The sequence below is a fragment of the Mauremys mutica genome, chromosome 9 (assembly GCF_020497125.1).
Source record: "Mauremys mutica isolate MM-2020 ecotype Southern chromosome 9, ASM2049712v1, whole genome shotgun sequence".
Taxonomy (NCBI): domain Eukaryota; kingdom Metazoa; phylum Chordata; order Testudines; family Geoemydidae; genus Mauremys; species Mauremys mutica.
The window spans coordinates 73,999,013-74,021,640 of NC_059080.1; the positions used below are offsets into that span (position 1 = coordinate 73,999,013).

General features: G+C 41.7%; 1 protein-coding gene across 3 annotated transcripts in view; it reads right to left on the reverse strand.

Annotated features, from left to right (window-relative positions):
- SLC9A9 (solute carrier family 9 member A9) overlaps positions 1-22,628 on the reverse strand; it is a 354,635-nt gene that overhangs the window by 119,091 nt on the left and 212,916 nt on the right. For all 3 annotated transcript variants that reach the window (XM_045030881.1, XM_045030879.1, XM_045030880.1), the window contains 3 exons: positions 11,780-11,893; positions 10,182-10,293; positions 54-207 (listed from right to left, as the gene is read on the reverse strand). In XM_045030881.1, coding sequence (XP_044886816.1) covers positions 54-207; positions 10,182-10,293; positions 11,780-11,893 — 380 coding nt within the window. The remainder of the gene's footprint in view (positions 1-53; positions 208-10,181; positions 10,294-11,779; positions 11,894-22,628) is intronic.

The following is a 22,628-nucleotide window of genomic DNA, read 5'->3' on the forward strand; positions in this document are numbered from 1 at the left end:
CCATAGCCATCCTATTATTTTACAATATTAAATAATTGTCAGATAACACTAACCTGATCTGAAGCCATGTGAGCATCGGCGTGGTGCCCCCACCAAAAACCCAGACCGTGAAAAACACAATAAGTAGTGTTGTGGTAAACATCATTTGTTTGGGTTGAGATTCTGTGTCCCGAATAGCCAGTGCAAACGCTATTGCACCACGTAAACCTGGGAGAGAAAAGAGACATACATGGCAACTTAATATGCTTGGACATAAAACCATTTCACTCTTTCCAGCCCCAGTCCTATTCCTTGTGAAAAACCTAAACAAGCAGGCCTAAATATCAATGGGGAAGAACCAGAATGCTCATCTCCTCCATGGCTGCTACAATAGCTTCCACCATGCTGGTGTCTTCTGCCCAAATAAGGACATCTGGCCTGAAGATTCATGTTGCTACAGGGAATGAAATGTTGCTGCCTCCAGCAATAGCATTGGAATAATTTGTACAGTAGGGGTGCTGGAAGCCATTGAGCAAAACTGTCAACCCTGTCTCTGATGGAAACCACTTCAAACCAGGGGGTGCGGCAGCACCCCCAGCACCCCTAATTCCAGCCAGGGGCGGCTCTAGACATTTCGCCGCCCCAAGCACGGTGGCATGCCGTGGGGGGCGCTCTGCCGGTCGCCGGTCCCGCGGCTCCGGTGGACCTCCCGCAGGCGTGCCAGGCATGCCACCAGAGCCGCGGGACCAGCAGACCCTCCGCAGGCAAGTCGCCAAAGGCTGACTGCCTGCTGCCCTCCCGGCGACCGGCAGAGCACCCCCCGCAGCATGCCGCCCCAAGCACGCGCTTGGCATGCTGGGGCCTGGAGCCACCCCTGATTCCAGCACTCTGGCCTCCCGGGACTCTGATGAACTTACTTGGGCTGGAGAATTTAGTCTGTGTTCATGTCTATAATACAACTATTTGTAAAGCAAATTTCTGCAAACATGTCAAAGCAACTCACTGAGGAATTAGATATTGGGAAATCGCAGTTTAAATTAAAAAATAAAAGGAAAAAAAGGAGAAAAGAACAGCTGTTTGTGTTACTGGAGGGAAGCCATCCCCCATTTAAAATTTCTCAAGTGATAAAAACCATTTTTTGACCATTGCCTCATATTTCAAACAAACAAAAATGCAGAAATTATGTATTAAAGTTGTAAACAGACAAATAGACTGTGAGCCTTTCAGTAACAGACACTGAATCACATTTAATTGATGTGATGGTGTTTAACTCACACACAATCAGCTTTGCAGATTTTCACAATGAAACCATTCTGATATTTACAGACTAATCAGACATTTGTTTTATCCATATAGTTCTTTATGTCAGGAATAATCTCTAACAGCCAGACTCTGACACCCTTATTCATGTTAAGTAGCACTGTAATCCTTTGTGTAGTCCCATTGATGGAATTAAGTAATAGTTATCAGAATGTGGTCCATTAGGACGTTTCTTGTTTGTGGCCAAGTGAAATATAATAATTTAAAAATAATTTTTGTGCTAAGAACAAGCACAGACAATAAAGACTAATAAGTAGTTTTTAGAGAAAGATTTAAATGCCGGTAATAGAAGATGCAGAATAAATGCTGTTTTAAAACTATTATATAGCATGGCACTTGAAATGTTACAATAAATGTAAAAATTTATCCACCTATAGAGACTGAATAAATAGCAAAAGATACAAATGGGGGGAAACAGCTGAGTTTAAAAAAGCCCCCTAGGGTGTAATAAGCAAACAAAAAGGACCTCATAGTATGATACATTACAAAAGACAAAAAAACAAAAACTAAAGCACTATTCGTGGCTGCATAATAGAAATACTTTGAACTTCCCTAATGCTTTCCTTTTATCTTTAATCTTTTTTGTATTTTTCTTGAAAAACTAATAACCAATGGGGAAAATGCAAAGAGAATATTTATATGAATACAATTCCTATGAAGGACACAAAGCACTTTGCAAATATTAACAAATTAAGGCTCACATCAATCACCTTTGCAAGGTGGGTAAGGTTTATATGGGGAACATTCCACCCACTGCAGAAATGTAACTATCTTTGGAGTAGAACATGGCAGCCATTTAACAGCTCACAGCAACAGTGTGTAACATTTTGTACAGCAAATGGAGGATTCTGTATCAAATCAAAGCAGAAGCATCACAAAATGGAATAATCTCAACTGAAATTTGTCAGTGACACCAGATTTAACATCTCTGGCTCTTGGGAGTGCTTGTTTTTACTTTTTATCTACCCCATACACCATATTTGGGCTTTGGTTTATTATTGACTCACTGGGAAGAGTGTCACCAGTTGAACACCAACACAAAAGACCTCATGTAAAACTAGGGAGGTGTTAGTGCTGCTCTCCATAGCCCTAGTGCAACAGCAATATGGTATATTATATGCAGATCTGGTTCCCTTAGTCTAGAAGGGGGATGGAGGAAGGGAGGGAAGAGCGAGCTCCTTCTGGAGCGGGGGGTGGGAAGGAGGAGGAAGGGAAGAGCTAGCTCCTGCCGGACCTGGGGCAGGGAGGCACAGAATGTGTCCCCCAAAAAGGAGTCAATGTTAAATTTCTGCACATGCCCCTCGTGGGCCCAGTTGGTAATTTAGGAAGTCTTTGCAGGAGAAGGAGAAATGGGAAACCTGAGATGCTCCAAAGCTTTGCAGAACAAGGAGTGTCTGTGTGTGTGTGTGTGAGTGCACGTGCATGTGTGCACACAAGAAAGAGAGAGAGCGTGTGAGAAAGATGAATCTATGGTATATATGTGGAAAGTGGGGTCTCTGACTTACAGTAGAAAACTGAACAAAGAAGGTGCAGTGCAGTGGGATTTTCAATACATGTACTATGGGGAAATGGGGTAGACTAGGGCATTTTGCCTCCTAGTGGAACAATGGATAGGGGAAAGTTGTTTTTGGTCTGTGTATGGAAAACAAGATGTGATATGTTATGCTTGTGTGATGGAGTGTTCACCCCACACTAGCATTGAAAGGGTCAGTGAGGCTCAAAAGGGATTCATTAATCAGTTAGACCACACCTGGAGGAGAACTAGGCTTGATAAGCAATCCCTGATTAAGGATGGAGTCCGGCTGAGCAGAAGCAAGTCCAGCTCACGTAAAGCCATGCAGTGAGGGCCGAAGGAGGCTGCAGTCACTCACTGGGCTTAGAGAGGGAAAAAGAGAAAACCCAGAGGGAAAGTAGATGCTCTGTGAGCCTGGCCCTGAGGGACGGGTAAACCCAGAGAGATGGTGGAGTAGGAAACAGCTCAGGGAAATAACAGCCAGGCTTGGGACAGTGCAGACTTGGCCATGGATTCAAGGGTCTCTGAACTGGAATCTGGAGTAGTGGGCAGGCCTGTGTTCCTCCCGCCACTGGGAAAGTGGCAGTCTTAGCAGTGAACTAGAAGACTGCCTGAGATAGTTTGTATGGAGAAACTTTGATACCCCAGAAAGGGAAAACTATAATGACCTGGACGGAGGGCTACACCACAAAGAAGAAGCAGCAGCAGCCAAGTCCAGAGAGAGAAAGAAGCATGCAAAGGGTGAACAACAGTAAGAGGAGGCTGGTCGAGAGCTAATCCTCAGGTGAGCCACAAGGAAGCGAGTAGAGAACCTTGTGACAGATCCTCTGATCAAGGAGCATAGATGGGCTAGAGGAGGGCCAAATAGCTGGTCTGGATATGAAGAGTAAGATGCTTAGCATAATGAATGGGTTGGTGAGCAGGAGGATAGTCTATGATTGGGTCTATGAGCTGTAGGCAGCACATGCATGGTGCTTTGTGGGAATTTGTAGCCCACATTGGTTACGATCTCAGGGGAGTGGTTTAAGAGGGATGTAAGGCCAGATAGGGGTACAGGAATAGAGTTAAAGATGTTTATATACAGTGGCATATCTGACCTGTACACATTTAGTTCAGAGTTTTCATGAGCTGTGAGTATAGCAACCTTAAATATTCAATGTTTTTTGCTGTTTAATTTTATTGAGTCTGTAATCAAGTTGTAATGATTATGACTGATTAGCATGTGGCTCCTGGCCATGTCAGGCAACATAGTTTATGTGGTCACAGAAGAAGGAATGAGAGGGCAGAGAAGTAGGAAGAAAATCGGAACTTTGTCTATCCGAGAAAATTTAGGGTGAGACTTTTGAAAGCACTCACGGTTGACCTCACTTTGCTCCTACTGAAGTCAAAGGTAAATCCCTCATTGACATCAGTGAGCAATTAGGCCAATACTGAGCACTTTTGAAAATCCCAAGCTCAACCTTTGATAACAATGATACTCTCAGCAATGGATGTAGATGATGGTTTAACTCCATGAGTAGGCAGGAGCAGAGTGTGTTCATTACTGCTTCAGAAACTCTGGTGGAACCTTGCTCATAACATGTTTCTGTCCACAAACAGCTTGTGTACTAACTCATAGGGCAGAGGTGGGCAAACTATGGCCTGCGGGCCGGATCCGGCCCATCAGGGCTTTGGATCCAGCCCACGGGATTGCCACCCCTATGGTGTCGCGAGCCCCGCGCTGCTCCTGGAAGAGGCCGGCATCACGTCCCTGCGGCACTGCCCCCCACAGCTCCCACTGGTCGGGAACGGGGAACCATGGCTAATGGGAGCTTCAGGGGAGGTATCCACAGGTGATGGCAGCGCGTGAAGCCCTCTGCCACCCTCCCCTCCCCCAAGGACTGCAGGGACGTGGTGCCAGCCTCTTTTGGGAGTGATGCAGTGCGGGGCCAGGGCAGCCAGGGAGCCTGGAGCTGCTCCAGGTAAGCGGTGCTGGACTGGAGCCTGCACCCCGAACCCTCCTGCACCACAACTGCTTGCCCTGAGCCCCTCCTGCACTCCTCCCTGCACCCCTACTCTGAGCACCCCCTGCACTCTGCACCCCCTCCTTCACCACCAACCCCCTTCCCTGAGCCCCCTTGTACGTCCCACACCCCTCTTCTGCCCCAACCCTTTGCCCTGAGCCCCTTCCTGCACACCGCACTCCTTCCCGCACTCCAACCCCCTCCCCCAGCCCTACATTCATGGCCCTGCATGCAATTTCCCCACCCAGATGTGGCCCTCGGGCCAAAAAGTTTGCCCATCCCTGTCCTAGGGAGAAGTCAGTAATGGGACTAAAAGTCACATCTCTTGTAAGAGCTGCAATTCTTGAGCAATTCTTGTTTAGTTAAGGACAACAGCTTTTTATGTTTTATTCAGTATTTTAGCTACTTTGGTTTGCTTCTCCAGAAGTCTAATTAGCACTTATGGCTGCTCTGCCTGAGAAATGAAAGCTTCTTTGTCTATCAGTTAGGAGCCAGTCAGAGTTGCAGTGAGTTATTTGTTCTGTACCTTGGTGAAAGCTTTCACAGCTGTGTGTATTGTCTCCACTCTATAAACAAATCATCTTTTCAAGCAACTTCCATTTAGAAAACACTTCAGCAATTCAAATGATTAAGGCTATGTCTACACTAGCACTTATGTTGGCAAAACGTTTGCTAAGATACCTCTCTTTTTGTAAGAAGAGGCTTAATACTTAACAGATAGTCAGAATTAAACTATTTTAGACACACACACATGCACAGATGCACACACAGTTTATTGAAAGGAGGATCTTTCTCAGCTCCCTTCTAAGTGGTTTTACTTCTCACAGCTCAAACATTCAATGGGGTGTATCACCCCCTCCCTGTGATAAAGCTCAGTGGAAGGGACTCTCCAAGGACGTTGTGCAGTCTATATGGTTTTATAAAAATTTAATAAGAAGTGAATATAATGTAACTGGAATATGCTTCATGCAAAAGGTCTCTTGTAAGGTATCATTATAAAGCTTATAATCTACTCAGTGTAATCATCCTATTTGTATAAATGTATCACTCTTGTATCTGAAACTAGAAATATGAAATATAACTCTGAGAGCCTACTGTAAATATGTAAAGTGTGAGCCATTAATGGTGGTTTGGAATCTTGATGACTCCCATTAACTAGGACCATTGTTTGCAAATGGCTGTGTTTTACCTGTAAGTCTTCCTGTATACCTGTGTGCTGGCAAGTGGGCAATGAAGTCTTGCAGTGACATGTGATCATATCACCTGAACTGGAAGCCATCTTTAACCTGGTGTCTTTCCATTGAGAAGGAGGTGGTGGTTACTCAGAGAGGGACAAAAAGATTCCCACCTTATGCAAAAGATTATATAAAGGGTGGAAGAGAACAAAGGGGGAGAGGAGCCACGGGGAAGAATCCCCTAGCTACCACCTGAGCTGGGACAAGAGCTGTACCAGGGGAAAGAATTGTGCCCAGGCCTGGAAGGTGTCCAGTCTGAGGAAAAAACGTACTGAAACATCTCTGAGGGTGAGATTATTTGTATTCAGTTTGATTAGACATAGATTTGCGCATTTTGTTTTATTTTGCTTGGTGACTTACTTTGTTCTGTCTGTTACTACTTGGAGCCACTTAAATCCTACTTTCTGTATTTAATAATAATATAGGTAATAATTGGAGATATACCAATCTCCTAGAACTGGAAGGGACCTTGAAAGGTCATGGAGTCCAGCCCCCTGCCTTCACTAGCAGGACCAATTTTTGCCCCAGATCCCAGATTCTTCCCCTCAAGGATTGAACTCACAACGCTGGGTTTAGCAGGCCAATGCTCAAACCACTGAACTATCTCTCCCCCCACCACTGAGTGATCCCTGACTTTTTACTTATTAATTAACTCAGAGTATGTATTAATACCTGGGGGAGCAAACAACTGTGCATATCTCTCTATCAGTGTCATAGAAGGTGAACAATTTATGAGTTTACCCTGCATAAGCTTTATACAGGATAAAATGGATTTATTTGGGTTTAGACCCCATTGGGAGTTGGGCATCTGAGTGCTAAAGACAAGCACACTTCTGTGAGCTGTTTTCAGGTAAACCTGCAGCCTTGGGGCAAGTAATTCAGACCCTGGGTCTTTGTTGGAGCAGACGGGAGTGTCTGGCTCAGCAAGACAGGGTGCTGGGGTCCTGAGCTGGCAGGGAAAACAGGAGCAGAGGTAGTCTTGGCACATCAGTTGGCAGCTCTCAAGGGGGTTTCTGTGATCCAACCCATCACAGTGGCGTAGTCAAGCAGGATCTGTGCACAGCTGATTGCTTTGAGGTACTGGTAGTGAGTTTTAAGTGTGGTGGCTGGAGAACAGACGAAGTGGTTACTGGTTTGTTATTTTCTGTTTGCTTATTTCAGGTAAGGGAATTAGGGACAGAAAAGGAAGCAAAATAAACAAGATTAAAGATCAGAAGAAGCTAGAACTATACACCTTTGCAGAGAGCATCCCACTGGCTAAATCACAGATTGGGAAAAACAGGAAAGCACAGCTAGAGATTAATAGAGATCTTGGAAAAAGACAGGCGGTTACAATTGGGTCACTTCCAACCATTGTTTTCCTCCCTCAGTTTCTGGTCCCAAACAAGGTAAAAGAAAAATAAACCAAACTGTCAGCCCCAACCAGGCTTAGCATATAGTCCTATTCCCTCCAAGAGGCTTCTCCTGCCCATCTGCCAGGAGCCTCAGGGTAGGTCTGTCTTCCTTCTCAGCCGGGTTGCTCCCTTTTCAACCCTGCCTAGCTGGAACATGCTCTGCAGGACTGGAGGACAGGGCAAGCTGGACCCAGTATTGTTATTTAACCTCTTCCAGCCCAGTGTGGGGTTTGTATACACAGGGCCGGCTCCAAGCACCAGCGCAGCAAGCAGGGGCTTGGGGCAGCCAACGGAAATGAGCGGCACATCCAGCTCTTCGGCAGCGGGTCCCTCAGTGGTAGTGGTAGAAGTACCGATCGCGGCTTCATTTATTTTTTTTCCCCGCCTCTTGGGGCAGCAAAAATGCTGGAGCCGGCCCTGTGTATACTCCATTATAGGCCATTATAAAGTCTGGATAAATTTGGTGGTAAGTGGTTTAAAAAAAAAAGTCTCCTGTATCTACTCTTTGGTTTATGAGGCTTTGCAGAATTCATTACAGTTCCTCTCATAAGCTCCTTGAGTTAAATTGAGAAGAGCTGACACTGCCAAAAATTAAGTTTAGTTCTATACACCATCGAGTGCAATCACTGGAGAAGGCATGAAGACCTTTTAGTTAGAAAATGCATCTGTACCTTCTGGGGCCAAACTCTACCCTGGTTTACTCGACTTAGAAATGTGCTTGCCTTTCTTGAAATCATCATTTTCTCTGTATACAGCTGTACTCAGTATATACTGTTTATTCTGTATGTGAAGACGCTAGGTGACTGTGGGCTATAGTTGTTAACACATATCAGAGGTACAATTATATTGGAAACCCGAATGCCTTGAGAGTGTTGTGATGCATTAAGCTTAAGGCAGCGTGAGAAGCATGTGAGAAATGCAGTTAATCAGTGTTACTGCCCTACTCGCAGAATGTCATTTGCTTTTATGAAAACATTTGTATCTTAATGAAATAAAATGTTTTAGTAAAAAGACTGTTAAGAATTTGCATTCTGATTGTTTTTTAAATAAAGTACTGCATATATTGGGAGCTTTAAATATTGGCATTTTCAGTTCTCTGCTGACAGATATTAGTTGAAACGTGAAACTGAATGCACAAGTTCTCACTCTTAGTTGTTGGCTGCAGATGACCTTTCCACTTCTGGTTCTGTGGAATGTGAGACTGGGTTGGACAAAATAAGAAAAGTGAAAGATGAAGAAAAAGTTAGTATTCTAAAATCTTTCAATCCATACCCTGCTTTCAAAGAAAAATCAAGGGGAAAATGGGATCCAGAAGTAGAAATTTACAAGAGCCAAGGGACTACATGGGTCAGGAGATTGGTAATTAACCAGATATGGAGACTTTCATCTGTATAGTGCTGAAATGAATCCAGCTCAGGATGCTAGCTAACAGAAACTGTCACCATATAATTGCCGCACCGCTGTCTATTTGAAATGAACAGGTGGTCTGAAATCCAAATCCTAATGGATAAGTGTCTACATCACAACCTGCCCCTCCCCTGCATCCACCTGGTATTAATTAGCAATATCATTGGTAATTTTAGTGAAGAGGATGAATGGACATGGAAATGAACTAACATCGCTCCCTAAAGGCGAAGTTCTTTCAAGTCAGAAATGAGACCAATGGATGGAGAAGTATGGGGAAGTGTGCCTTACAGCTACTTCTGTTCTGTTTTGTGGACAAATAGAACACTTCATATCCAGGGCTGACCAAGCAAAATTCATGCAATAAAATTTATATGAGAAAAAGGAAGACAGTGGCTCTGACTTCCTCCCTGCTTTGGAAGAACGTTTCAGAAACTTGCCTGGGGTATGGTTTCACTCTGGAAAGCAACTTTGCAAAAATGGCTCTGTGGGTTCCATATTCATCTCCCTCAATGGTCAAATGAGCTCATTTAACAAATGGAAAATTTTTTTTGTTCTAACTGCCAATCCTACAAACCTTCCCTAGAATCCAAGAGTCAAGCTGTGATATTTCTGCCTCATGTATGTCTGGGAATAAAGAGATTGCAGTTGGGATTTAACAAATTTGTGGATGATGCACAAATCAGAATAGAATTCAGCACCCTCTCCAGAGCTGCTTTGGTTCTGCAGTACTAATAGGAATTAATCAGTACAACTTTTGTTTAGTAAGTAAAGCAATCAGATAGACTGAATCTGTAGAAGGAGCAGGCCTATTGAATAAAAAGCTGTTATTTTCAGTCACTTTTCAGAGTAAAAATGATCTTTAAGTTAGGGAGAGTTGTGGTAGGCCACATGATTGGTGAGTGGGTATCTGTGAAGAATACCAACCACCTTCAGAGAGCTACAGTACAGGAAATTAATTTCCTTGCGTGTAACGTAAGCATGCTACCAGGAGTAGTTTGGGTGCCTAATACTGGAACAAAATATTCCCAAAATAGGAAAGGATGTTGCGGGATGGGGATGGACAATGAGTTTTGAGATGGGTAACCTAAGCAATGGGTTTCTAACATTATTCTGATTTATAGATAACTAAAGTCATTAATATACATTTACACACAAGCACCTAAATGATCCTGGAACTATCCAAAGTCTGTCCATTGACTTCAATGGGCTTTGGCTCAGCCTGCATGTGCATATCTAGACCTTTTGTCTCCTTGCCAGAAAATAACTTTCTCTGTCTTTATTCTATGTCAGGTGTTAGAAAATGTAGATACAAAAGTACAGTGGCACTTACCTGAAAACATCATCATGTGTTGAAAGTTCCTGGGAATTTTTTGTTTTCGACCCAAATTCAGAATGAAAGAAAGTGGATATATGTTACATGCTCTTGCTATGAAAATTGCCACCTATATTGTTAAATGTGAGATGCTGAGGAAAATGGTTGGGGAGAAACAGGAAAACTGAGCTAATAAACACAATATTAAATGTCTGAGCATAATTTCAGATTTTAGATATCCAGCCACATTTTCATTATGAACCCATGGAAGGGCAGAGTTTGGCTCTCTCCAAACATCTTAGTTTTGAGCTCCTTATCCTATACGTCACTTCACTCACTGTGCATTGACTCATCACATATGACTACATCTTCAGCCCTTCAGTAAAATGCACACTATAAATTATTCCAACGGAAATGGCATTATCTCCTTCAACGGCAATTTAGGAAGGATAGATGTATTTTTGGGCATGATTATGCTCTTATTTCCTCACAGTTCATGTGGGCTATATCTTTACCTTCACCTCTTTCTTTTTTTTCTTTTGTAGACTTTAGAAAGGGATTTTTATATTATCCTTCTGTGTTTCTTGAATAGCTATTTTAGAAAAATCAGGAACAAAAAATCATAACTAATTCTATATAGAAACCTTGCTATAAAGAGGTTCCTTCCTACCCCCACCTTGTGAATCCTAGGGCTCAGTTATGGCTGTAAGAGCCTGAGACATGCTGTGAATGAAAGAGGAGGTGATGCACCTGAGTGTCTGGAAGCATTATGCCTGCAGAGTCCAGGAGCAGGCACAGTGCCATTGGGGGCTTGGGAGAGCACACACATCAACAGCAGTTACTACACTTGTAGATCACATAGCCCCTGTATGTCAATCTAGCATAGCCTTGCACCAGCTTCTTGACCCACAACAAGAGGGCATCATTGGTCATAGTCCCTTTGCTGCTATCAGCTGTAGCAGTCCTCCATTGCTTAGGTTCGGGGCAGTCATATTATACTTGCCTCTGTGTAGTTATAGGGGTACCAGACTCCTTGAGGCCTTTCTGACCTCTAAAATAACCTGTACTAGGGGAGTCATAATTTGGCTTTTAATGTCAATTTGGAAGTTACATATAAAAGTGAATGCAATCAAGCAAGCACTAAAGTCCCTGCTTGTGAAGTTACTGCAATTCATCAAAAAGTGACAAGCAAAGGGCTTTTGTTCGGGGGAGGGAGGGCAGGAAGGAGTCATTGTGTGGCGTTCCAGACTGGTACCTAGCACTGAGGAAACGTGAAAGAACTAAGGGCAAAACCTCCATGTCTTGGCCTATATGACATCAACATCAGTGGTAGTTCCATGTATGTAAAAAGAATATAAGAAATGAGAGATCTTAATCTTTGCACATTGCAACAGGTCTGCAAAATGTTACAGTGCATGCCAACAAATCATCTCCTTAGGTCCGTTAAGAGAGTTACTGAAATGTACATATTAAAACAAAGCCAATTGCCTGCCTTCCTCTTCCTTTTGAACTACAAAGAATTTTTTCTTAGCATTTTTAAAAGACTTTTGTTTACTTTATTTTAATTTTTTTCACCCCAAATAGTCATTGTTGAAGATTCCAAAAGCAAAGGATACAAATGCCCCAAATATAAAGAGAGCATTAAATATATGATTTTGGAATGTGAATAGTGCAAGCCCCATGTAACAGAAGATGACATTCTCAGCCAAGAAATTCATGAACTCGAACAACTGAAACAAAGAGAAACAAAAAACATTATTATGACTCGTGTCTGTAACTGGCTGGTGTTTGTTACAGAGTCTACATTAACTTGGAAAACAGGCACATTAGATTACAGGGACACTGACAACTTGAAATCCAGTCTTTGTGAAGAGTTTCACTAAACCATGAAAACAGTTTGTTATTACACTATTTGCTGAGTTTCCGTGGCAATGGTTGTAGTTTTACAATGACCTTTTCTTGTATTTTTACATGTTTTCCTCACCTTCATTGCCATATGAAAGTCCCACGCAAACAAGGAAAAACTGGCTAACTGAAGTCTTAGTCCAACTCCACTGAAGGCAATGGAAGCACGACACTTCATTTTACACTGGCTTCAATGGAAACTGAATTGGGCCCTTGACTATTCAAGTGAATACAGTGAAACTGACTATGCATAAAGTGCAGTCAAATGTGTGCACGCATGCACACGCACACACACAACTTTCTCCCTAATCTCATTCAGTTAGAGCAATCATAGGTATTACTTGTGGCAATAAAATTTCAGACAGAAGTGTGATTTTTTAAGAAGAACTAAAAAAAAAGATTATCTATGATAAAACCTCAAGAGTCTTGTAAATTGGACCATTTGGACACAGCAGTCAAATTCTCATTTCAAAGCAATCTATTTAAGGAATCATTTAAACATGTTACACAAGAATGGCAAATAATTTAATTGTTATAACAGGGTTTCTTCTGTGAAACAGACCAATAAATCTATTTGTCTTGAGGGGATGGTCCTGATAGCATCAGGAAACAATTAGCTTTAAAGGGAAAATATAAAACATAAATCTTCAGTCTGCTTCCATACCTGGAGAAACCATAGACAGTATCCCCAAAGCAACAACAGAGTACAGAAGCAGAGAACTTTACACACCCGTCTTCTTCAGTGCAGAAACCTATTGAGGCCAGTGGGACTCAGTGTGAGCTTGGGAGTCAGTGCTAGCAAATCCAATGCAGAATCAGGGCCTAAGTTTGTAAATTCTGCATACAAACATATATAAATCCACTCTACTAAGCTTGTTACTATGGATACATTACTCTTTACAGCCTCATTGGGATTTATGTGTTTTTTGTAATATGTTTGTGGGGCTAAAAATAAATATCAACTACCCAGTCAGTGAGGACTAACAAAGGCAAAACAATTTAAAACAAATATTGGAGGTAAAGACCCATATAATGCAGTGCCATGATGCAAGATAGTTTTGCATGCAGTGGCAGCACCATCAATTATACTGAGCACACATTCTGTGTTCCATATTCAGTGCTGCATCCTTCAAGCAAATATTGTCATGCCCATATAACAGAGAGCACATCTTGTAATAGGACAATGAGAAACCTCTGTGCTTTGGTCAGAGTGAATTTCAATAGCAAAAAACTGGAGATGGGGCCAAATCCAAACTGTGAGTCTAAACAACCCCAGGCACTGGAAGAGTTTGGATCCATAGCAAAACTCTATGGCCCAGACCCATCACTTTTATTTCCCTTCATTCTTTCATTTCTTTGGGGGATATGATTCTGCTTCTCTTCGGGAAAGAGCTCTGTTATGTACCTCATTTTCCCTGATATTTTATTTATTAACTTCATCACAGGATTCATATTCTGAAATTTAGCTTAGCTGTTGGGATGAGAGGAGGGCAGCCTTGTGTTTCAATGCAATGATACTTGCACTCCCTGTTTGCTAAAAACCATTCAGAGTTTAAAGACAAATGATCAATTATTGCTGTATTTGACAAACATGATTTCTGAAGTTAAATTAACCTTTATGTGGTAACCAAACTCCCATCAGCCACTCCATTGTCCTATATTTTTATGAAGGCAAATAGGCTTTGCTAAAACCAGATCAGTTCAACACCTCCTAAAATTCCTTCCCAGTTGCCTTCCAGTTTAAATTCAAGCTCCTCACTGTTGCCCTCAAGGTTCTTACCAGCCTAAATCTCTCTGACCTCTCACCTCTTATTTCCAAGCCCTCTTTGTTCAGTCCAGGGCAGCTTGTCTGGAGACAGTTCAGGATTCATTTTCCACTCAGTTCCATGACATCTGTCAGGCTTTCTGCTATGACTTCACCTCCTTTCCTGACAACATCCACTATGTTTCTCCCTGATTCAAGGTACTTTAGGAGCTATGGTATTATTGGCAGTTTTAAAGAAATCCATGTGGCCCTTTACTGTGTCTGTTAGCATCCCATGTCACAATGTACTCACATTGTCTTTACCCTGGCCTTCCCTCAGCCTCTTCCTGCATCCCTGTAAAGCACCATGGTCCTATATACTATTCAGTAATAAACAATGATAAAAATCAGGCCAATGATCTGTCAAGTCTGACAGCTTGCAATGGTAGGATGTGTTTTCATGGTGGAAACAGTTTAAACACACAGGAGAGTGCTGTCTTTTACTAGACTGCTTTCTCTTTTTAAACAAGTAACTTTAAACAACCACTTTTAAAGCAGTCTTTCCTGGTAAGTCTATTGGCCTGGAGGGTGCCCAGAGAGAGCGTGGTACATACTAACTTTATCCCATCCAGCATCAGTGCAGCCACACTTTCCCACCCACTATAACTATATGCTTCACATTCCTCTCCTGCCACAGCTGAGTACAGATCTCAAAGAGCACTCTCCATAGGAGTTATACAGAGCATGTGGAATCCATGCTCCCCCATTCCCCATCTTCATCCCTATTCCAGTTAAGGAGCTTTTCTTCACATCTGAAACCAGAGGAGTACTTGTTCTGTGTGGAACTGGCCTAGATCCCACATGAAAGGATAGCTGCTGTGTATGCAGCTATCTTAGAGGTGGGGTGTGTTGATGACATCTTGAAATGGGGACAGAAGGTGGCAGAAACCAAACCATACAAAAGCAGAAAGATTTTGAACATTTCATTACCCTGTACTCATTAGGGTTGCCAGGTGCACAGTTTTCAACTGGAAAGTCCGGTCAAAAAGGGAACCTGGCAGTGTCCGGTTAGATGTACTGACCGGACACCAAAAGTCTGGTTACCGTGAGGGGCAGGAAGGGTAGGACACAGGTCATTAACCTGCATTAGCCCCGGCTCAGCCAGGGCCACCTCCTACCTGCAGGCAGGCTGCTTGTCAGGGTGCAGCAGCTCCTGTCCCAGCCCCGGAGCAGAGGGAGCCCAGCTGGTGGGAGGGAGGGAGGTGGAGATGATCCAGCGAGCAATGGGAGAAAAAGGGGAGAGGAGCGAGCAACAGGGGGCAGGGCCTTGGGGGAAGAGGCGAAGAGTGTGGGGCCTTTGGGGGTCCAGTTACCAGCAATTAGAAAGATGACAACCCTAGTGGTCACCTTCTGCATAAGTTTGTAATCTCCTTGCACACTGAGGGACCTCCAGCAAATTTTAACAACCGCAGCACCAGCCCCAGTTAGCTTTGAAAATACCCCTTTTTGTTTGAGCACCCATGATCATGTGCCTACATCTAGGCTGATTCCAAGAGTGGCCCTTTTCAAAATTTCCCTGCTTATTGAGCACTAAGGTCCTGATCCTATGAGCATGCACATGCCTAACTTTGCTTGCCTGAGTAGCCCCTTTGATATCAAAGGGATGACTCAGGTGAGTAAAATTATGCATGTGTAAGTGCATTCAGGATAAGAGTCCAGGGCATTATTGTGTTTGCAGGAATTAGTTGGTTCAAATGAAGTCATCCTCAAAGAAGTGCGCATACATTTTTTCTTCCCCACAGTATAAACCAAATTAGCCTTTAAGAAAGTGCTTGTAAAACATCAGCAGTTTCCTTGAGGTTACCACATAATTATACTTGGGCTCATTTCAATGTAATGAAGATACCTGGTAGAAACAACACATTTTCTCTGCATTAAATCAAAACATCTAGTTTACAATCTCCCACACTTACCCTTCTGCAAAATTTATAGACCTGTTAAAGAGGTTTTACAGATATAAAGGTAACAACCTCAATAAATCACCCATGTAAAATTTGAAATAACTCCAGCGTATCTTAGGATGCCAATGTTTTTTATTGACTAGTAAATTATAATAGCAGCAGTGCATCAGCAGCCTGCACATCTGATTTAAGCTTTAGTTCGGTAAACCACGCTCTGTCTGGACATCCTCCAGGCCAATGAAACTTCCCAGGAAAGACAGCTTTAAAAGTGATTGTTTAAAGTTACTTGTTTAAAATGAATAAGCAGTCTAGCAATAGATAGCACTCTCCTGTGTGTTTAAACTGTTTCTGCCATAAGGTAATAATTGGAGATATACCAATCTCCTAGAACTGGAAGAGACCTTGAAAGGTCATTGAGTCCAGCCCCCTGCCTTCACTAGCAGGACCAATTTTTGCCCCAGATCCTTAAGTGGCCCCCTCAAGGATTGAACTCACAACCCTGGGTTTAGCAGGCCAATGCTCAAACCACTGAGCTATCCCTCCCCGCAATGGAAGTACATTCTGTGCACTTTTTTTTCCTGACAGCCTTTGTAAACCATGAATGTTAACAGAGATTGAGCATAAAAATTTTCCCTACCAATATTATTTTCTTTATGCCAATAAAAAGTAGTTCTCCATTAAATACTTAAACATTCTATATTAACTCCAAAGTATTGTAGGTACCAGTAAGCATTCTCTTGCTGCATTGATGTAGCTAGCTATTTGGAAAAATGCCAGCTCTCTATGGGTTAAATCTCAAGGGTCTACATTTCTGCATGACATCAAAGTAGGACAGAAAGCACTTCAATAATCCAACATCAACCAGGGGAACAATATTGATTGTACTGAGTATCATGAGAGATTTGAAGGTGCGAGAGAGCCATTAAAACCCCTTGCAGTCAATGTTAAGTGAGGGATATAAAATGTATGACATTTGAATGTTATTTAATTAGAACAAGCTATCATGAAATTAAGGATACTGATAAATCAATACTTGATGAAAACTACTTATCCCACATGAGTCTGACAAACTGGGTATTCACCAATGAAAGCTTGTGCTCCAATACGTCTATTCGTCTAAAAGGTGCCACAGGACTCTTTGTTACTTATGCCTGACTGTTTTAAATTAAAATACAGTGAATAAAGACTACTATTTTTGTAGGTTTCTGGAATACCTCTATTACATTCTAATCACTTTACTTATTCTCTCTTTCAGTTAGAGGCTTCAAAATCACAGAAAGCAGATTTGAATTTGAAGCCATAGCCTGCAAACCTTGATACTATGGGGCAAAATGTAAAGAATAATGAATCCTTACAACATAGTCGTGTAAAGCTCTTCATTTCTAGGGTAAGCTGCTTAGCAGTAAGAATCATGCATAAATAACTAGGGCTGTTGATTAATCGCAGTTAACTCGTGCAATTAACTAAAAAAAAGCACAATTAAAAAAATGAATCACCATAAATTGCACAAACAATAGAATACCAATTGAAATGTATTAAATATTTTTGCATGTCTTTCTGCATTTTCAAATCTATTGATTTCTATACAACACAGAATACAAAGTGTACAATACTCACTTTATATTATTTTTATTACAAATATTTGCACTGTAAAATGATAAAATAAATAGTATTTTTCAATTCACTTCATACAAGTACTGTAGTGCAATCTCTTTGTCATGAAAGTGCAACTTACAAATGTAGATTTTTGTTGTTACATAACTGCACTCAAAAACAAAACAATGTAAAACTTTAGAGCCTATAAGTCCACTCAGACCTACTTCTTGTTCAGCCAATCACTAAGACAAACAAGTTTGTTTACATTTACGGGTGATACGGTTGCCTGCTTCTTATTTACAATGTCACCTGAAAGTGAGAACAGGCATTTGCATGGCACTTGTGTAGCTGGAGTTGCAAGGTATTTATGTGCCAGAGATGCTAAACATTAGTATGCCCCTTCATTTTTTAAATCACTTGACAGCACTATAAATAATGAGAATTTATATGAGAAGATAGGCCTTTGTTTTTTTTAATATGGTGCTGATTTTAATTTCCCAGCTTATTTAGGAACTGCAAACTTTAAAACAAACCCAAGAGAGTTAGACTCTCACAGTCTAAGGTATTTAAAATCCTGGAATGAAATGTTGGCAGTATGGATGTCAATGGGTGTTTTGAGTTCAATATGGCCAGGATTTAACCCCTATCATGTTTATGCACAGTGCAACTAACTTTCTTCCTCTTCCTGGAGCAGAGTTTTATAGGATTCCTAAGACATGGTGAGGAAGTAGGAGGAAGGGGGAAAAAAGAAAAGAAAAGAGACGCAGGAGCAACAGGAAGGTAGAGGAACAGCCAAAAATATTTTGAATTTTTACAGCGCTGTTCATCCCCCATCAATTCACACAGCACCAGTGAAATGGAGGATGAAGGCAGCTAGGTGCACAACTGGCTAGTAACAGAAGATACTTTGGCCACAGACATCAAGGTAAACCCCTACTTCCATTTGAAAAGCCATGGGACCTTGAATGCTCTTGCAGAGCAGAAAGGATGTTAAAAGCAAAATTTTCAGCTGGGATTGTCTGAAGTTAGGCACTTACATTTTTATTTAAATCCCTCAGTATGTGGCTTGATTTAAATCCCTCAGTATGTGGCTTGGAGCAATTGCAGCTCCAAGGGTAGTCATGGAGAGTAGTATCTTAGCATCTCTGAAAAACTTACTTGTCACTCCTGTTTAGGTGCCTGAATATGGACTCTGGCACCTCGATTTAGGCACCCAAGTTTTGAAAAGAATGGTCCTAGCATTTTAAGGTGCCACCCAAAAGACCAGAAAGTAAAGTGTATGATACTGAGATGAGAGGCTGAGTCAACTCTGCTGGCATTTGAATCTGGAGTTCTAGGGAGTCTGATTATTTCATTCCTCATTGACTGAATTATTTCAATTTATAACTATTTGATAGAAGTGCCTAGAGTCCCAGACTCTAGGCACCTCAGGTTCCTAGGCACTTTGGTACAGGACAAATAATACTGAAAGTACAGTGACTGCAAAGATGAAGTTTCCTCTCATTCCAAAAATGAACAGTAAAAAACCCGACAAACACTTTGAAGAAAAACTTCAAATGCCCTAAAACTGAGGGATGAGAGATCCCACTCCAGCTTTCTAGTCCTCCATGGAGTTCCCCAGTGAAACCAGTTAAGACAAGATTTTCTATTCCTGATGTTGGTAAGGTAATAAAAAGTGCTGATGAAAAACACCCTGTCAGGCTTTCTTTAACTCTCATAAAGAAGGGGAGGGAAGGAATGGCAGAATAACATTTTCTTCTCCTTTCCAAGTATCAGAGAGGTAGCCGTGTTAGTCTGGTTCTGTAAAAGCAGCAAAGAATCCTGTGGCACTTCATAGACTAACAGACGTTTTGCACCATGAGCTTTCGTGGGTGAATGCCCACTTCGTCGGATGCAAGAGTGGAAAACTTTCACCCACAAAAGCTCATGCTGCAAAACGTCTGTTAGTCTATAAGGTGCCACAGGATTCTTTGCTGCTTCTCCTTTCCAGACTACCTTAACAATAATGAGGAGAAAGAAGAAGAACTAGGACTACTTGAATAGTACTGTTGCAAATTCTGAAAGTAATCAAGTAAATACTGGAAGCACAAAAGCACCTTATGAGTTTATACCCAAGTAAAAGGCCTATATTTCTACCTGCATTAGGTTGAATGACCTAATGTAGTATAAACAAAGTGACTAATATATATTAGGCAAAGTGAAACACCAGTGCCTTTCCTTAGATCTGTACATATGACACAAATGAAAAAGTCACATTTCTTTTCTCTTTTTGTATCAAATTGACCGATAAATGAACCCTGAAGAACCAGGATTTTGGTGTAGTGGAAGAGAGCAACATAATAATGAGGGGAGAGAAATACATCTAAAACTGGGTGGCTAATTTAACCCTCTCCAAGACTGCTCTAAATCTCTTGCTCTGTGCTGAGATTTCTGGTATTGCATGGGAATGTCATCCAGGGAAACTTTCACTGGGGTTTTCAATTCTTCTAATTCCAGTCCCAAACCTAACTCAATGAAGAACTGAGAGATAAAACAGTTAAAAAAATAAGCCTGTTCTGAACTTCTAAAAGTGTTTGGTTTGTATGGGATAGATGGGGTGGAAGTTTGGGCTGGTTTTATATTTTAACTGAATCAGTCTGACAATCATAGTCATATTGTTAACTAACGTTTAAAAATAATTTTGTTGTTCTTCTGTTTTATTGAATTAGTTACTCACTTCAGAATCTGAGGGTGAACCTGTTTGACTAGATGGACAGTAACTAATAACTACCTTGGATGGATTTAAAGGAAAATCCATTGACCAGCCAGAGGCTTGTTGTGGCAGTGGAATGAGCATATTTTGGCATTATCTTGGAACTATCCAAAGTAGTGACAGACTTTAATGTTGTTTCACTGACTGACAGGGGGACAGTTATTGTAATGGAAGCCCCTTGTGAGCAGAAGATGGTGATGAGTAGGGTTAAAACACTCCTTTTATACATTTGAAATTAGAAACAAACTATATATTAACAGACAACAGTAATAACAAAACCACAAAATAATTATGACATCATTAAAACTAGGGTTTTAATTATAATATTATGTTCTTAGACATCCAGAAGGGTATGTCTTTTGGGAAATTAGCCACCTGGGGCAGGCAGTTGGTGCCGCAAGCCAGAGGGAAATGGCTGGGGTTTGGGCAGGCCATAGACTGATAGCTGAGAGCTGTGGCAGACTGACAATATCCTGTAATATCCAGAATGAAGCTTATTGAATTAACCTAAACCTTATTGAATTAGAGTTAATACCCTTGGGGTACATTGTATTAGAAATGCAAATGTCTGTGTTCTATTGTGAGATTGCATGGGACTTCTTTAGCAGGAAGAGAAGATTAATGAAATCTCTGGAAGGTATTAGGGAGTTCAGAGGTCTTTTTAGAACATTATGTGTAAAGTGGATTTCCTCATAAGTATCTTGACTGAGGGGGATGCAAATTCTCCTCTGGAAGCCAACCTTTTGAAGATACACCTGTGACATTGCACTCCATATGATTTTATGAAAATATGCTAATGAGTGTGAATATAATGCAACTGGAATATGCTTCATGCAAAAGGTCTCTTGTAAGGTATCATTACAAAGCTTATAATCTACTGAGTGTGGTCATCCTATTTGTATAAATGTATCATTCTTGTACCTGAAACTAGAAATATGAAATATAACTCTGAGGTCCTATTGTAATTATGCAAAGTGTGGACTATTAATGGTGGTTTGGAATCTTGATGGCTCCCATCAACTAGGACAATTGGTTGTAAATGGCTCTGTTTACTTGCAAGCCTTCCTGTGAGTCAGGCCAGGAAGAATGGAGGCTTGGAGTCTCACGGGACATGTGACCATGTCACCTGGTACTGGAATCCATCTTAAACCTGGTGCTTTTCCATGTAGAAGGATGGCTGGGGACCCAGAAAGACAAAAGATTCCCGCCTTGTTCCAAAGCTATATAAGGAGGTGGAACGGATCAAAGGGGGCTGCAGTCATGAAAAATCCCCTAGCTACCATCTGAGCTAGAACAAGGACTGTACCAGGGGAAAGGATTGGGCCCAAACTAGAAAGGAGTCTAATCTGTGAAAGAAGCTTATAGGCACATCTCTGAGGGTGAGATTTACCTGTATTCAGTTTCTTAAATGTATTAGGCTTAGACTTGAATGTTTTGTTTTATTTTGTTTAGTAACTTACTTTTTTCTGTCTGTTATTACTTGAAACCACTTAAATTCTACTTTTTATACTTAATAAAATCACTTTTTCTTATTAATTAACCAGAGTAAGTAATTAATACCTGGGGGAGCAAACAGCTGTGCATCTCTCTCTATCAGTGTTATAGAGGGTGGACAATTTATGAGTTTACCCTGTATAAGCTTTATACAGAGTAAAACGTATTCATTTGGGGTTTGGATTCCACTGGGAGCAGGGTGTCTGGGTGCTGGAGACAGGAGCACTTCTTAAGCTGTTTTCAGTTAAGTCTGCAGCTTTGGGGCATGTGGTTCAGACCCTGGGTCTGTGTTGGAGCAGACTGGCATGTCTGGCTCAACAAGGCAGGGCTCTGGAGGCCCAAACTGGCAGAGAAAACTGGCTCAGAGGTAGTCTCAGCACATTAGGTGATAGTCCCAAGGGGGTTTCTGTGATTGAACCCATCACAACTCCTTGGGGAGAGAGACTCAATATCTACAATAGCCACTCCTGGAAACTCCAGATCAAAGACCCCATAATCATATATTCAAATTGCCCTTTATGTCATGATTGTGCTTGTTCTGAGCTGATGCTGTGATGCAGTGGTAACCACAAGGAATCCCTGAAGGTGGGGGTTTGAAGGACTGATCCTGCCAGAATACATGTTAGGTTTGGGGTTGGGGTTAACACTAGTAAGCTTATTAGCATGTATATAGGTTATTTTATTGCTTTTAATACATTTTCTCTGTAGTGCTTTTTACCTTAAGAATAAAGTAGGTGTGCATAGGAAATCCTGTGTGGTACTTTATAAGTATAGCAAATACACCTGTTATCTGTCTCTGAAGAGAAAGCAAGCAGGTATCTTTGGGCAATTGGTCTGTGCTGGGAAATACACAGTGAAGACAGGGAATCATGCAGCCAGGATACCCTGGTCAAAAGGGAAAGGGGATGCAGGTCTCCACCCAAGAGAGACAACAGCTGGCAGCTGGAACCTGAGAGTGGGTGCCCTTTCTGGGCCACTAATAGGAAATACAGGTGCAGTTACCCTGAATTTTG